At 41.3% G+C, this 14,562-nt stretch overlaps 1 protein-coding gene across 2 annotated transcripts in view; it reads right to left on the bottom strand.

Moving 5' to 3' along the window:
• Positions 1–14,562, bottom strand: part of SMC5 (structural maintenance of chromosomes 5) — a 61,818-nt gene that overhangs the window by 25,327 nt on the left and 21,929 nt on the right. For both annotated transcript variants that reach the window (XM_042877369.1, XM_042877370.1), the window contains exons 8-13: positions 13,287–13,358; positions 12,212–12,467; positions 10,830–10,984; positions 3,049–3,162; positions 1,522–1,616; positions 757–889 (exon numbers count right to left, since the gene is read on the bottom strand). In XM_042877369.1, the coding sequence (XP_042733303.1) occupies positions 757–889; positions 1,522–1,616; positions 3,049–3,162; positions 10,830–10,984; positions 12,212–12,467; positions 13,287–13,358 (825 nt within the window). The remainder of the gene's footprint in view (positions 1–756; positions 890–1,521; positions 1,617–3,048; positions 3,163–10,829; positions 10,985–12,211; positions 12,468–13,286; positions 13,359–14,562) is intronic.

The following is a 14,562-nucleotide window of genomic DNA, read 5'->3' as shown; positions in this document are numbered from 1 at the left end:
TCTAAAAAAGACAGTGCTCAGAAAAAGGTTTTCACTTAAGACTCTCTGCAATTTTACCTTCTTCCTCATTCTCAAAGCATGAGAAACAAAAAAGTAGGACCAACAGCTATCATGATGAAAAAATATTTGTTATTCATTTAAAAAGTTTATTCCATGAGGTTATCAAAAATGTAACTCTCATGTTCTCAGCTCAAGGAAGTGCTCTTCTACTTGGAGAGTTCATTCGTTGTAAAAAGGTACAAAACAGATATCACGTAAGGACTAAAGCTGAAAATAGTCATGTATGTTACCTATTATAATCCACCAACAATAAGCTTGGAAGACTACATGAAAGAGTAAAGTAGGGAAATGATTCTCTGTTGGAACTCTTAGCCTGTATCTAAGAATTCAAAAGCTTTTTATGATATTCATCGTTATCAATTTTATCTGAAATTATAAACCAGTAGTGGCCATAATCTGAACGTCTGATGTAGAAAAATCATGAAGCAGCTTCCTAATCATTGCTTTAAACATTTCATGGGGCAGGGTGACTTGAATGGGACCCAGGTGAAACTCATTTAACTTTATGGAAAGTTGTAAGTGGACTGGATTTGTTACGTCTTGCAGCATGTTTGTGTAACACAAACCACTCTCACTTCTGAACTCCAAATAGAAAGAAAATCCATTTTTTCTGTTCTCTCCACATCATCTTGCCAAACAATTTCAGAAGTAAGTCTGTAGTTGACAGCGGTTTTTGTGCTATTCAGTACATCTCACCCTTTCAATCATGTTTCTGGTCTTCTCAGTTCCCACAGGGACTTCATGAACATGATACTGGGAGCAAAGGTAGCTCATCACAGGAAGAGGAGCATCAAACAACTCTCGTAAATATGAGAAAAATCCATATCGGCTGAAGAAGGGAAAGAAAAAGAGAAAAAGCAAGCATCACAAAATCTGGAAAACAAGTAAGGTGAAGTCAGTGAAGGGTCAGAAAAGTCCCACTAACCCTGAACTGAACTGGTAAGAATTCAATTTGCATGGAAAATACCAAGATCACAGAACAACAGAATGGCTTCAGATGGAAGGGTCGTTAACGATCACCCATTTCCAGCCACGTTATCTGGGGCAGGGCCACCATCTGCCATATCAGGCTACCTGGGGCTCATCCAACCTGGCCTTGACCACCTCCAGGAATGGGACCATCCACAGGTTTTCTGGGCTACCTGCTCCACAGCCTTCACTAAAGACTTTCCTCATAACATCTAACTGAAATCTCCCTTCTTTTACTTTAGAACTGTTCCCTTTTGTTCTATTACTATTAGACAGTCTAAAAAGTCATTCCCCATTTTTTTATAAGCTCTCTTCATATACTGAATGAAGGCTCAACAAAAGCCTGAATAACGGCTACAATAAGGTCTCCCCAGAACTTGGCAGAACAAGCCAAGCTTCCTCAGCCTTTCTTTGTAAGAGAAGGTAATACATAGCAAATACATGGAAACATTACATTTAGAACCTTTCCCACCAAAATAATCTGATACGTACTGTAATTCTTCAATAGGTGTTGAAGGTAAGGTTTCAGCACACGATTTATCAGGTGCACACACAGCATTCACTCTCAGTTTCTGACGATCACGCAACTAAACACAGATTGTATTACTTAGTCAAAACAAGCAGAAAAAATTATTATATGAAGATCATGTATTATTCTGAAGAATTCTGACTTATTTTAAAGTAACTGACTAATTTTAAACTGATTTAACTTATGGAAGAGCCCACAAAAATCTACTCTTCTTCAGGCAGGACTTAAATCTCCAAAAGCTTATCTCTGTACACAGAAATACAATGCATTAGTAATAAAAGAACTGTTCAAATTTTAGAGCAAGGTGCTCAATCTTAATAGCTAAGCTGGGTGCCAATCTGTACAGATGTAATAAGAAACGCTCTCTTCCTGGCTCCATTTTGCACGTACATCCATTTTGCACAGACAATGGCAGATAACAGGCATAAGGCTGTAAAAAGCTTCTCATCTTAATGGAACAGAGAAGATTGAGTACACACATGAAAGACCAGCTCAGCTGGTTAAAGTAACCCAGAACCTCAAATAACAACTCACTTATGTAAAAATGACTAGCTTCTGAGAAGGATGTATATGCCTTCAAAAATTGCTAAATTGTTTATCATTAATCAAAGTACTCTAAGGAGAGCAGCTGAGAAGCACTATGATAGTTAATGTCCTGTCCTGTGGTTTTTTTCTATTTCATCTGGCTCTCAATGGGAGCAATTACCCCACCACTCCAGGAATGAGCAGCATTAGGAAAATAATTAGCCTGATTTGTTACTTGGACCATTGCCTTCTCAAGAAAGATGTACTCTCACCCATTTCGTCAAGAGGCACTAGAAATCCTTGGTACTGCATTAGCAGCATTCTGCTCTTTCCATTTCCTTGCACTAAGTACTTTTTCCCCCTCGTCAATGATTACAACCTTGTCAAAGAAGACAAAAGCTTTTTCTAGCAATAAATATTTTCCTAGCACTCCTGCAACCCTCCACCTGGCCCAGGCTTTACTTATTACTTACTCTAGACAGAAGTCTTTGAACACTCCGTTTAAGCTTTTCTACTGATCTAACCAAACAAAAAACAATAAATACAGACATCATCCCTCTACTAATTTGAGAAGTGTATAATCAAACAAAGTTTATGTTATGTTTTGACAGTTTCCAGACAGAAGTCTGTTGAAAAAGGACCTCAACTGAAGAGCTGCTGCAACCAGCAGAAAAAGTAGATGGATTTTACTATCCAACATGGTACACAGAGGAAAGCTGACATATTTTCCGCTAAAGGCTCCAGATCCTGAATTTAATCATGCTGGGAAACACATATGGAGTTTCATGCCTCTCCTTTCTTCACGCTCCACACTAGTTGAAGTGTCCAGATGTCTTCAAGGGTACGTCAAGCAAAAAAAACCACATTGCTGCTTTATGTAGCTACAACTAAAATGGTAGTAAACTCCAAAGTATGTGGCTACTAAATCAATATTTCATCAGTTTTTAAAATTAATGCCTACTTGCCTCCACAAGAAACAGTTCCATATCTTCTTGACTCTCAAAAACGAAAGCCTTCATGTCATTGGTTGAAATGTGATTTTCAACATATTTGGCATGCTTATTGTCTTTGACATTGATCTGCTCATATGAAAAAAAAAAGGAAAAGGTAATAATAAGATGATTTAACACAATTAACAATCCTTCCCCTGCACCCTATAGTCAGATGATATCCAACAATTATGATTGTTAATGAAAATAAAGTCAACATTTAAACATATGTCTTCTAAGGCATACTCCCAATATTTATGCAGCCTGCTCTCTCTGGAGGGAATCTACACTACACCAAATGCACAGGCAGTGGAGGCAGGAACGGTAATCTGGGAAGATTATAAGGATGCTGCTAGGCTGTGTAGGGCATGGTGTCCAGAAAGTCAAGGCCCAACTGGAACTAAACTTGACAAGGGGATCAAAGAAGTATAGGAAAGGCTTCTATAGGTAATTCAACTGGAAAAGGAAAGTCCAGGAGGTCATACCTCCCTCATGTGTAATAAAGGCAGGCTTTTAACAACAAACAAGGAGTTTGTTTCTATAAACTGCTCTAAACACAGTCCTTGAGTAGATTCAGGTTCAGGAGATAGGAACTAGGGAAGAAAAGTCCCTCCCACTGCAAGCAAAGATCAGGTTCGTGATCACCTGGGGAACCTGAACATCTGTAAGTCTATGGGTCCTGATGAGATGCATCCCAGAGTCCTGAGTGAACTGGCTGACACAGACACCAAGCCAAACTTAATGACACCTGAAAAAGTCATGGCAGTCAGAGGAAGTTCCCGGAAAAAAGGCAGTATCACACCCATTTTTAAAAAGGTTAGGAAGAATGACTCAGGGAACTACCAACCTCTTAGCCTCTCCTCTATGCTGGGGAAGATCATGCAGAGGATCCTCCTGGAAGCTATGCTAAGGCATATGGAAGAGACTGAGGCAATACGGGACAATCAGCATGACTTCACCAAGAGCAAGTGCTGCCTGACCAACCCTGTGGCTTTCAATGATGGCATAACTGCATCAGCAAGCAAGGGAAGAGACACTTGGATTTCAACAAGGCCTTTGGCACAGTCCCCAACAACATCCTTCTCTCCGAACAGGAAAGATGGATTTGATGGATGGTTTGATGGACAAGGAATTGGGTGCATAATCATACCCAGAAGATAGTGGTCAGTGGCTCAATGTCCAGATGAACATCGGTGACAAGTGGTGTCCCTGTCAGTACAGGGTGTCAGTACAGGGACTAATGAATTTTAATATCCTCATCAATGACATTGACAATGGAATCAAGTTTGTAGACGACAGCAAAATTTGTAGTGCAGTCGACAGGTCCAAGGGACAGGATGCCACCCAGAGAGAGCTAATCAGGCTGAGCAATGGGCCCTGGTGAACTTCATAAGGTTCAACAAATCCAAGTGCAAAGGCTTGGCAGCTAGGTTGTGGCAACTCCCACTATCAGTTAAGGGACAAAAGAACATAGCACAGCTCTGCCAAAAAAGATGTGGGGGTACCAGTGGATGGCAAGATACAGCAACATGCCCTCGTAGCCCAGAAGCCAACTGTATCCTGGGCTGCATCAAAAGAAGCACAGTCAGCAGGTCAAGGGAGATGATTCTGCCCTTTTATGCTGACAAGACCTCACCTGGATTACAAACTGAATCCAGATGTGGAGTACAGGAGAGATAACCTGTTACAGAGTGTCCAGAGGAGACACACAGAAACGCACAAGAGATGAACCACCTTCCCACTGAGAAGAGGCTGAGAGAGTCGGGGCTGTTCAGTCTGGAGAAGAGGTGGCTCCAGAGAAACCCAATAGCAGCCTTTCAGCATCTGAAGTCTAAAAGGTGGCCTATAAGAAAGAAGTGGACAAGTTTTTTAGCAGAGCCTGCTGTGAGAGGACAAGGGGAAATTATGTCAATTTAAAAGACCGAAGATTTGGATTGGATCAGGAAGAAAGGTCTTACAGTACAGACGGTGAGACTCTGGAACAGGTTGCCAGAGAGGTGGTTCAACAAGACCAAGTGCTCAGTCCTGTTCTTTGGCCACAACAACCCCAGGCAACACTACAGGTTTTGGGTAGAGTAGCTGGAAGACAGTATTGAGGAAAAAGAACTGGGAGTGTTCATTGATGCTCGGCTGAACATGAGCCATCACTGTGCTTAGGTGACCAAGAAGGTCAACGGCGTCCTGGCTTGTATCAGAAATAGGGGTCATCTCTCTCTACTCAGCTCTAGTGAGGCCACACCCCAAATACTGTGTTCTGTTTCAGGCCCCCCACTGACAAAAAAGGGTTAGAAGGGTTGTAAGGAGGATCCGGGAAACTACAGGCCTGTTAACCTAACCTCAGTGCCAGGGAAGGTTATGGAGCAGACTGTCTTGAGGGAGATCATGTGACATGTGTGGGACAAGCAGGGAATCAGGCCTAGCCAGAATGAGTTCATGAAGGGCAGGTCCTGCTTGACCAAACTGATCTCCTTCTATGATCTAGTTCTACAATCTACTCATCTGGTAGACGAGGGAAAGGCTGTTGATATAATCTACCTAGACTTCAGCAAAGCCATTGGCACTGTCTCCCACAGCATTCTCCTGCAGAAGCTGGCAGCCCGTGGCTTGGACAGATACGCTCTTGGCTGGATTAGGAAACGGCTGGAAGGCTGGGCCCAGAAAGTGGTGGTGAATGGAGCTAAATCCAGCTGGTGACCGGTGACAAGTGGTGTTCCCCAGGGGTTGGTGCTGGGGCCTGTCCTCTTCAGTATCTTTATTGATGACCTGGAAGAGGGCATTGAGTGCACCCTCAGTAGGTTTGCAGATGACAACAAGTTGGCTGGAAGTGTGGATTTGCCTGGGGGTAGCGAGGCCCTACAGAGGGATCTGGACAGGCTGGATAGCTGGGCTGAAGCCAGTGGGATGAGGTTCAACAAGACCAAATGCTGGGTCCTGCGCTTTGGCCACAACAGCCCCAGGCAACGCTACAGGCGTGGGGCAGAATGGGAAGACTGTGTAGAGTAAATGGACCTGGGGGTATTGATTGATGCTCGGCTGAACATGAGCCAGCAGTGTGCCCGGGTGGCCAGGAAGGCCAATGGCATCCTGAACCGCATCAGAAACGGCTTTGCCAGGAGGAATGGGGAAGTGATTGTGCCCCTGTACTCAGCTCCGGTAGCGGCCTCACTCTGATGGTGAGGCCACACATTGAGCACTGTGTCCAGTTGTGGGCCCCTCGCTGCAAGAAAGACATTGAGGCACTGGAGTGGGTTCAAAGAAGGGCAACAGAGCTGGTGAGGGCTCTGGAGCACAGTCCTTATGAGGAGAGGCTGAAGGAGCTGGGATTGTTCAGTCTGGAGAAGAGGCAGCTCAGGGGACACCTTATTGCTCTCTATAACTACCTGAAGAGAGGTTGTAGTGAGCTGGGGATTGGCCTCTTCTCTCATGTAACTGGTGATAAGAGTAGAGGGAATGGCTTCACACTGCGCTAGGGGAGATTTAGGCTGGATGTTAGGAAATACTATTTTTCTAAAGGAGTGGTCAGGCACTGGAATGGGCTGCCCAGGGAGGTAGTGGAGTCACCGACCCTGGAGATGTTCAAGGAATGTTTGGATTTTGTGTTGAGTGATATGGTTTAGTGAGAACTATTAGTGATTGGTGGATGGTTGGACTGGATGATCTCGTAGGTCTTTGCCAACCTTGGTGTTTCTGTGATTCTGTGAAGAAAGACATCGAGGCCCTGAAGCGTGTCCAGAAAAGGGCAACAAATCTGAAGAGAGGTCTGGAGAACAAGTTTTAAAAGGAATGACTGAGGGAACTGGGATTGTTTAGTCTGGAGAAGAGGAGGCTTGGAGAGACCTCATTGTTCTACAACTTTCTGAAAAGAGGTGGTGAGCAGGTGGTCAGTCTGTTCTCCTGCATAACTAGTGACAGGACTACAGAGAATGGCCTCAAGTTGCACCAGAGGAAATTTGAACTGGATATTAGGAAAAATTTCTTCTATGAAAGAGTGGTCAGGTGCTCCAACAGCTTGCCCGAGAAAGGTAGTTGAGCCACTGTCCCTGGAGGTGCTCAAGAAACATTCAGAAGTGGTGCTAAGGATATGGTTTAGTGGGAAAGGATGGTAGGTGGACGGTTGGATGAGATGATCTAGGTCTTTTCCAACCTTGGTGATTCTATGTGGTGGATGTCTTATCTCTGGAAACATTCCAAAGGTCAGGCTGGATCAGGCTTTCAGCAACTTGATCTAACTGTAGATATCCCTACTCATTGCGGAGGGAGTTGGACCAGACTACGTTTACGGGTGCCTTCTAACTTAAACAATTATATGATTCATTGAAACACTGGCCTGGCAAAGAGCACACTCAGGACCCTGGAAGTCAGAAGAGCAAAATTCTACCTACTTAAGGAATTACTGGATGGGATCCCCTGGGAAACTCATCAAGGACAAAGGAACAGAACAGAGCTGGCAGCTACTTAAGGATACTTTTTTGACAGCACAAGAACTTTCCATATCCCAGCATAAGAAATCAAGTAAGAGAGGCAGGAAACCAACTAACCAAGGACCTGATGGTTAAACTGAGGTACAAAGAGGAAACGTACAGGCAGTATAAGCATGGATAAGCAGTCTAAAAAGAATACAGGGATGTGGTCCAGACACGTAGAGATAGAATTTGGAAAGTCAAGGCAAGATTGAACTGAACTTGGTAAGAGATGTGAAAACAAAAAAAAGGGTTCTACAGGTATGTTGGTCAGAAGAGGCAGGCCAAGGAGAGTGTACCTTCTCTGACATACGAGAAGGGAGAATTACCTTCAGCAGGCATGGATGAAGACCAACGTACTGAAGTTCTTTTCCTTGCCCTTTTTTGGTAATTAGCCTTCCCATGTCTCTCATGTCCCCAAAACCTCTAACTGGGGCTGGCAGAGCAAGATTCCTCCCACTCTCAGAGAATAACAAGTTCAAGACCACATCATACACACTGTACAATCCTGTAGGACATGCATCCCAAGATATTGACACTGTCTCCCCCAATATCCCTCTAGTGAAGCTCAGGAATTGTGGGATAGGTATGTGGACAGTTTCACACAAGAGGGAAGAACTTCTCTACTTAGATTGTGACAGAGCACTGGAACAAGCTGCCCAGAGAAGTTGTGGAGTTTCCTTTTCTGTAAAGATTCAAAACCCACCAGGAAGCTTTTCTGTGCAACCTACGGTAGGAAACTTGCTTAAGAGGCGAGTTGGACTTGATTTCCAGAAGTCTCTTCCGAACCTGTGAAGGAACTAGTAAACGTTGTTGCCAAGCCACTCTTCATCAAATCTGAAAAGGCATAGCTGTCAGAGTTAGTCCATGGTGATTGGAAAATGAGAAACATCACTCTCATATTAAAGAGGGAAAGAAAGACTCAAGTAACTACATATCAGTGAGCCTGGGAAGATAATGGAACAAATCTTCCTGAAAAGAATAATGAGACAAATGGAAGAAGAGGAGATGATCCAACACAGCCAGCACAGCTTCGTCAAGGACAGATGATGTGCCTCACCAATCTAGTGGCAGCTTTCAATGGTAGGATGATGGCATCAATGAAGTCAACTGATGTCACCTTCTTGGACTTCTGCAATGCCTTTGACACAGTCCTACACCACATCCTTATCTAGAAATCAGAAAGACATGGATTTTAAGGCTTGACTTTTAGGCAGATAAGGAATTAGTCCAATGGGTGCAGCCATAAGGTTGTAGTCAAATGGCTCCACGTCCAGGTCGAAGCTGGCCACAAGTGGTATCCCTCAGGGGTCTGTCTTGAGACCAGTGCTCTTAAACACCTTAATCAGGGACCTAGACGGTGGAATCAAGTGCACTCTCAGCAAGATTGCAGACAACACTAAGCTGACTGGTGCAGCTGCTATAACAGAAGGAAGCAGTGCAGCCTGCTACAACAGAAGGAAGCAGTGCCATCCACAGGGAACTGGACAAGCTTGAAAAATGGGCTCATGTCAAACTAACCAGGTTCAACCAGGCTGGCTTGAGGTGCTTCAACTGGGTCATGATCATCTCAGATACGTGTACAGACTAGGAGAAGAACTCACTGAAAGCAGCCCTGTAGAGAAGAATTTGGGGGTTCTGGCAGACAAAAAGCTGGACATGAGCCAGTAGTGTGCACGTGCAGGCCCAAAGACCGACTGAATTCTTGGATGAATCAAAGGCCAGTAGTGCAAGAGGTGATTCTCCCCTTTTGTTCTTCCCTCATAAGGCTCCACCCAGAGCAGCATCCTGGTATGGGGCCCCCAGTACAAGGCAGACGTGGACTTAGTGGAACAGGTCCAGAGGAAGGCCATGAACACAATCAGAGGGCAGGAGCACCTCCCCTACTAAGAAAGGCTGAAGGTATCTGGGCTTGTTCAGCCTGGGAAGAAACCTCCAGGGATACCTCATTGTGACCTTCCAGCATCAAAAGTGAGGTTATAAAATAGAGAGAATGACATTTTACATGGCCCAATAGTGATGGGACAAAAGGGAACAGTCTTAAACTAAAAGAAGGGAGACTTTAGGTTAGATGTTAGAAGGAAGTTTTTTACTCAGAGTGGAATAGGCTTCCCACAGAGAGGATGTGGACACCCCATCCCTGTAGGTACTCAAGGGCAGAGAGGGAAGCTTTTTATAGTATTAACATCTCATTCAGGTATAATTCTGCAGTAACTCACGAGTTTTTAGACATTAAATCTTTAATAAACAAAGACAAAAATCACAGAGAATTACATAATTGAGTTTAAGACAGAATCACACAGAACCACACAACTTAATAATCTCAATATAGCCACAGGCTGGGCAACATATCAGCAGTTCAAAAACTAGACTATATAGACAGATGAGTCTATACCATATCACAGAACACACATTCAGACATTACCGGATGTTAAACAGGTTAACAAGGCCATGAAGTAAAAGTAAGGGCCATGTAATTATGTTATTTGCAAAAATAATGTGACAAGATCTTACTGAAAGAATCTGAAGATCAGGTATCAACGAGAGGGAATTACTGTGATTTTTCTTATTTTCTACTAAGTAAAAACCATTTTGAACACCTTTACCGCATGCAAAAAGCAGAAGAACTGGCATACAAATACTCACTATTCAATACATTCAGACTGTAACAATATACTACTAAAATAAGTTGGGAATTCAGAAACAGAGGTGAAGAATGCACTGGGTTTCCTCATCTTCTTGACATTTCAAGAAATTCAAGATTGCTGATAAACAGGTGAGGGAATGCAGAAGAAAACCATTAGGATCTTTCAAAACTTAGTCCTTCCATTTTTATCTAACACCACATCTGTCAAAACGACACACTAGGAATAGATACTTCCTCTGCCTGTAGCTGGTTTTGAAAGACAATATGAACAGCTTAAGAGTGCGATGTTATCTTACAACATTTGTTGAGCAGGTTGTTCTATGACTACTACTATACTTTTAAAGACGACATTGAAATCTAAGTATTTGAATGTACACTGGAAGAAATCTGCAGTGGGAATCTTAGAAGAGGATCTCTTATTGGGGGGTAGGAGGAAAGGAATCAACTCACGCTACTCAAAAGTTGAGTATTATTAAATTGCAGAGTGAAAAGTACAAGTAGTTCATAATATTAGTGTACACTGGATGTAAATGGCACTTTAAGGCATTTTGAAAGTTCTGAAGTCATTCTTAAAGCCTCACCAGGATAAATAAATATAAATTGTATAAATTAAACATAAATAGTTTAGTGAAATACACAAATTTTCTTACTGTAAGCATCATAGGTTCACAAACTTCTTTTTTGAACTTGTGTTTGTTCTTTCTTAGCCACATAAGAGCACAGTGCGTGTCTCGGAATCTCCTTTGAAGAGCCTCTTCCTTCATTTTAATTATATTATTAAGTTGTCCAATGCGATCAATTATTCCTGTAATTTAAAACAGCTCTTAAACAGAGTCCATAGCAAGTACACATTACAATTAGTATTATCCAATACTTATTGACTATGTAACTACAGCAATAAGGCTGTTAGGAAATTATGAGAAATAAAAGTTTATCTTCCCACTAATTCTAAAGGAATCTGAAGAATTACTCAAGCTTACATTCCAGAATAAAACGACTTCTTCAAAGCATAAGGAAATGTGTGGTAGCACACTATTTAGTTCAAGAACACAGAATTCAGCTCCTGGCTCCACAAGAACCACTCAAAATTCAAACCTTATGTCTGAGTGCTTATCAAACTCCAGTAGGTTCAGTACCATAACCACTTCCCTGCAGAGCCTCTTCCAGTGCCTGATAACTCTATGGTGAAGAACCTTCTTCTAATACTCTGCTCTGATCGTCTCATGATAGTGCTTTGTGCTATTCCCTTGGGTCCTGTCACTGTCACCAGAAAGAAGAAATCCGTGTATGCCCCTCAAATCCCCTCGTAAGGAAGCTGCAGGCTGCCATAAGGCCTTCCCTCAGTCTCCTCTTCTCTGGGCTAAACAAACCAAGGGACCTTCGTGACTCTTCATACATCTTGCCTTCTAGATCCTTCGTCATCTTTGTAACATTTATTTGGGCACTAATAATTTTATGTCCTTAATGCTTTACCTTCATATTTAGAAACAGTAATACTGGAAAGAGGCAATGGGACTAGCAACATGAAATTTCTGAGTATTATTTCATGTTTGCAGAGAAATGAATGTGTCACAGTAGACTAAGAAAGCATTTGCTACTGATAAAAAAAGAGATTAAATGCCTTCTACACCCCTTGAAGTAAAATATATAGTCTCTCTTTCCCTACGCAATTTGAAAGGAGTTTACTATTATTAAGATTAGTCCAAGTTTGTCTAAAAAGGACAAGCCAGCATATATACTGTCAAATATATAATTTTAAGCATAATTTTTACCATATCCTCAAAGCACACTTTCTTCATCTTGCAAGTACATACCCTCACTGACAAATATCCACTTGTTCTTCCTAATTTAAAAAAATTTTCTGTTACTTTTAATAAATCAGACAAGAGGACTAATCATGTAATGCGTTCTACAATGAAGGCTTGGTGTAACATCTCAAATTACTACAGCAGAACAATAAGCAGATTTTAAAGTCTTTAAAATCCCTAAAATACATCATAAGGAAAAAAAAAAATAACAGCATATCACTTACTTTCATTTTCCCTCTCTTGGTTTCTTTTCTCTGTTGTTACATCACCAATATCACTGTCAATATTTGCCCTTTCTTCCTGTACATGTTTCAGCTCATTGTTAACAGTATCAATTTGTGGCTGAAGATTCTCACAGTCTGTCACTGTATTAAGCTCATTGTTCCATTCATCTATCATCTTATAAGCGTTTAGTATTTTCTTTTTCCTGTCCGCTTCTTCATCTTTTTTCATCCTGAGAGCTTGATTAATTTCTGAAATCTAAGAATTTTGAATATTTTCAACATTAAGGGAATTCAGTATACAAATATGACAAACAGTATGACAAATAACTCATCTACCAGTGAGATAGTTATTAAATACAGATGTAACCACACATTTAAACTGTAAGAATACATTCTAGTTCCAGTAGCCCTATGGCAGTTTAAAAGCTGATAAGATTTTATTAATACATGGAAATACTTGAGCAAAGCTAAAATAAAAACTTTTAATAATTTTTTTAAAGTCTCTTTAATTCTACACAAATGGAAGTTTAAAGCATAACACCCTCCTTAACAGATCTGAAAGTAAGCCTAGATAGCATAAAGCCTACAGCACGAAACTTGAACTACAATGTGCAACTTGAACTACACAGTCGATGCCTGAGCACTTAAATGAAGAATAGTAATTCCCCTTTACAAAAGATCTTTGCTTCCTCTTGATGTACTTAGTTAAAGAGAGAATAACCCTAGACTCTCACAATGTATACTTGAGGGACTGTTTAATGCTGTGTGCACTACTGTATTACAGAGTCTGTAGCTTCTCAAGAATAACCTGTAATGCATATATAAACAATCAATAAACATATATAAACAAATACAATCCATTCTGGAAGTTTTTAGATTGAACTGACTTTATGTAGCATACACCTGTTAAATAGTTACAAATACTGACTAATAGATGTCTGATTCTCAGATGTTTTACTGCTATATTTAAGGACTAGCATTCTACCTGAATACAGCACGTACCATAGCCACTAATGAATTAATAAATAAGCAAAAAAACCACCACAATTACGGTGACAAACATCAAGACTCTTACTTGCTTATCTTTCATCTCCAGTGCATCTTGCTTTTCTTTATATTTTTGAGAAACATCTTTGATTTCATCAGCCTGCATAGAAGATATTTAAATTAGATAGTAATAAAAAAGTAGAGTGCTTAATTATGTATAAATACAATATTCTTTTAAATTTGATTCATTTTTGAAAACAGAACTACAAGTGAATGTATATGACTGAGAAAGGCAAACTCACCAGTTTCTTATTCTAACTTATATCTGAAACATCTACACTTTCAGCAATTTGTACAGAACTGAGTATTGGTATATAATCTGTTCCTAACTATGCAGAATCTGATACAATCTACAAATTCAGGCATGACAGAAGAAGCCTCTCAACCTAAAAAATTCCACCTTTGACTTAAAAAGTGTAACATTCGATTTAGAAAAAGAGTCCAGTTCTTGCTGTTTAAGGATGTGACTTTATCAAGGAAAGTTTATACTTTGAACCAAATCTTAAAAGAGCAGGAAAGGCTTCAGTTACAAGCTCAGGACAGCCAAAACAGTTTGTCAAAGTCATCCTGACTCTGAAGTCCGCCATACTAATGATATAGCCTACAAAACCAGCATTACAAATTGCTGACTAATGGACAGGACAAGACAAAACAGTTGTAAGGGACCCAAAACTATACAAGTGCATTACCACTTCAGAGCTAAGCAGAAGTTAAAGGAAGTTAAGGAGGACATTATTCAAACACCCTCATTGAAGACTGACAGGCCATCAATCACCTTTTTAGGAAGCCCATTCTAAAGTTTGACCACTCTCATGGTAAAGAGACATTTTCCTAATGCCTAATCCAAATCTCTCCTGGCACAGCTTTGTGTCATTCCTGTGCATCCTATCTCCAAGGAATTCCCAGGGGCAGAGCCTGGCACCTTCCCCTGCTTCTCCCATTTAGGCAGCTGCAGCAAGTCATGATGTCACCGATGTCACCTTTCAGCTTCCTCTTCTCAAGACTGGACACCTGAATTCATTATAGGTCATGCCTTCCAGGTCTTTTACCAGCTTTGGTGTCCTCCGGAGGCTTTTAAGGACCTTTTTTACATTACAGAGCCCAGAACTGGACACAGTACCTCAAAGTGAGGCCACATCCATGCAGCAGAATCATCTCTTTTAACCAGCTGGCAATGCTGTGTTTAAGGCACCCCAAAATGTGTTTTGCTTTCTTGACTATAACGCTACACTACTGGCTCATGTCAGCACAGATGCCCTTCTGCTGGGTTGCCCTCCAGACACTTACGTACTTCTGTCTGGCAC

Source organism: Lagopus leucura, unplaced genomic scaffold, assembly GCF_019238085.1.
Source record: "Lagopus leucura isolate 7727_CA_CO unplaced genomic scaffold, USGS_WTPT01 Super-Scaffold_100018, whole genome shotgun sequence".
Taxonomy (NCBI): Eukaryota; Metazoa; Chordata; class Aves; order Galliformes; family Phasianidae; genus Lagopus; species Lagopus leucura.
This window is presented reverse-complemented; position numbering and strand designations above follow the sequence as displayed.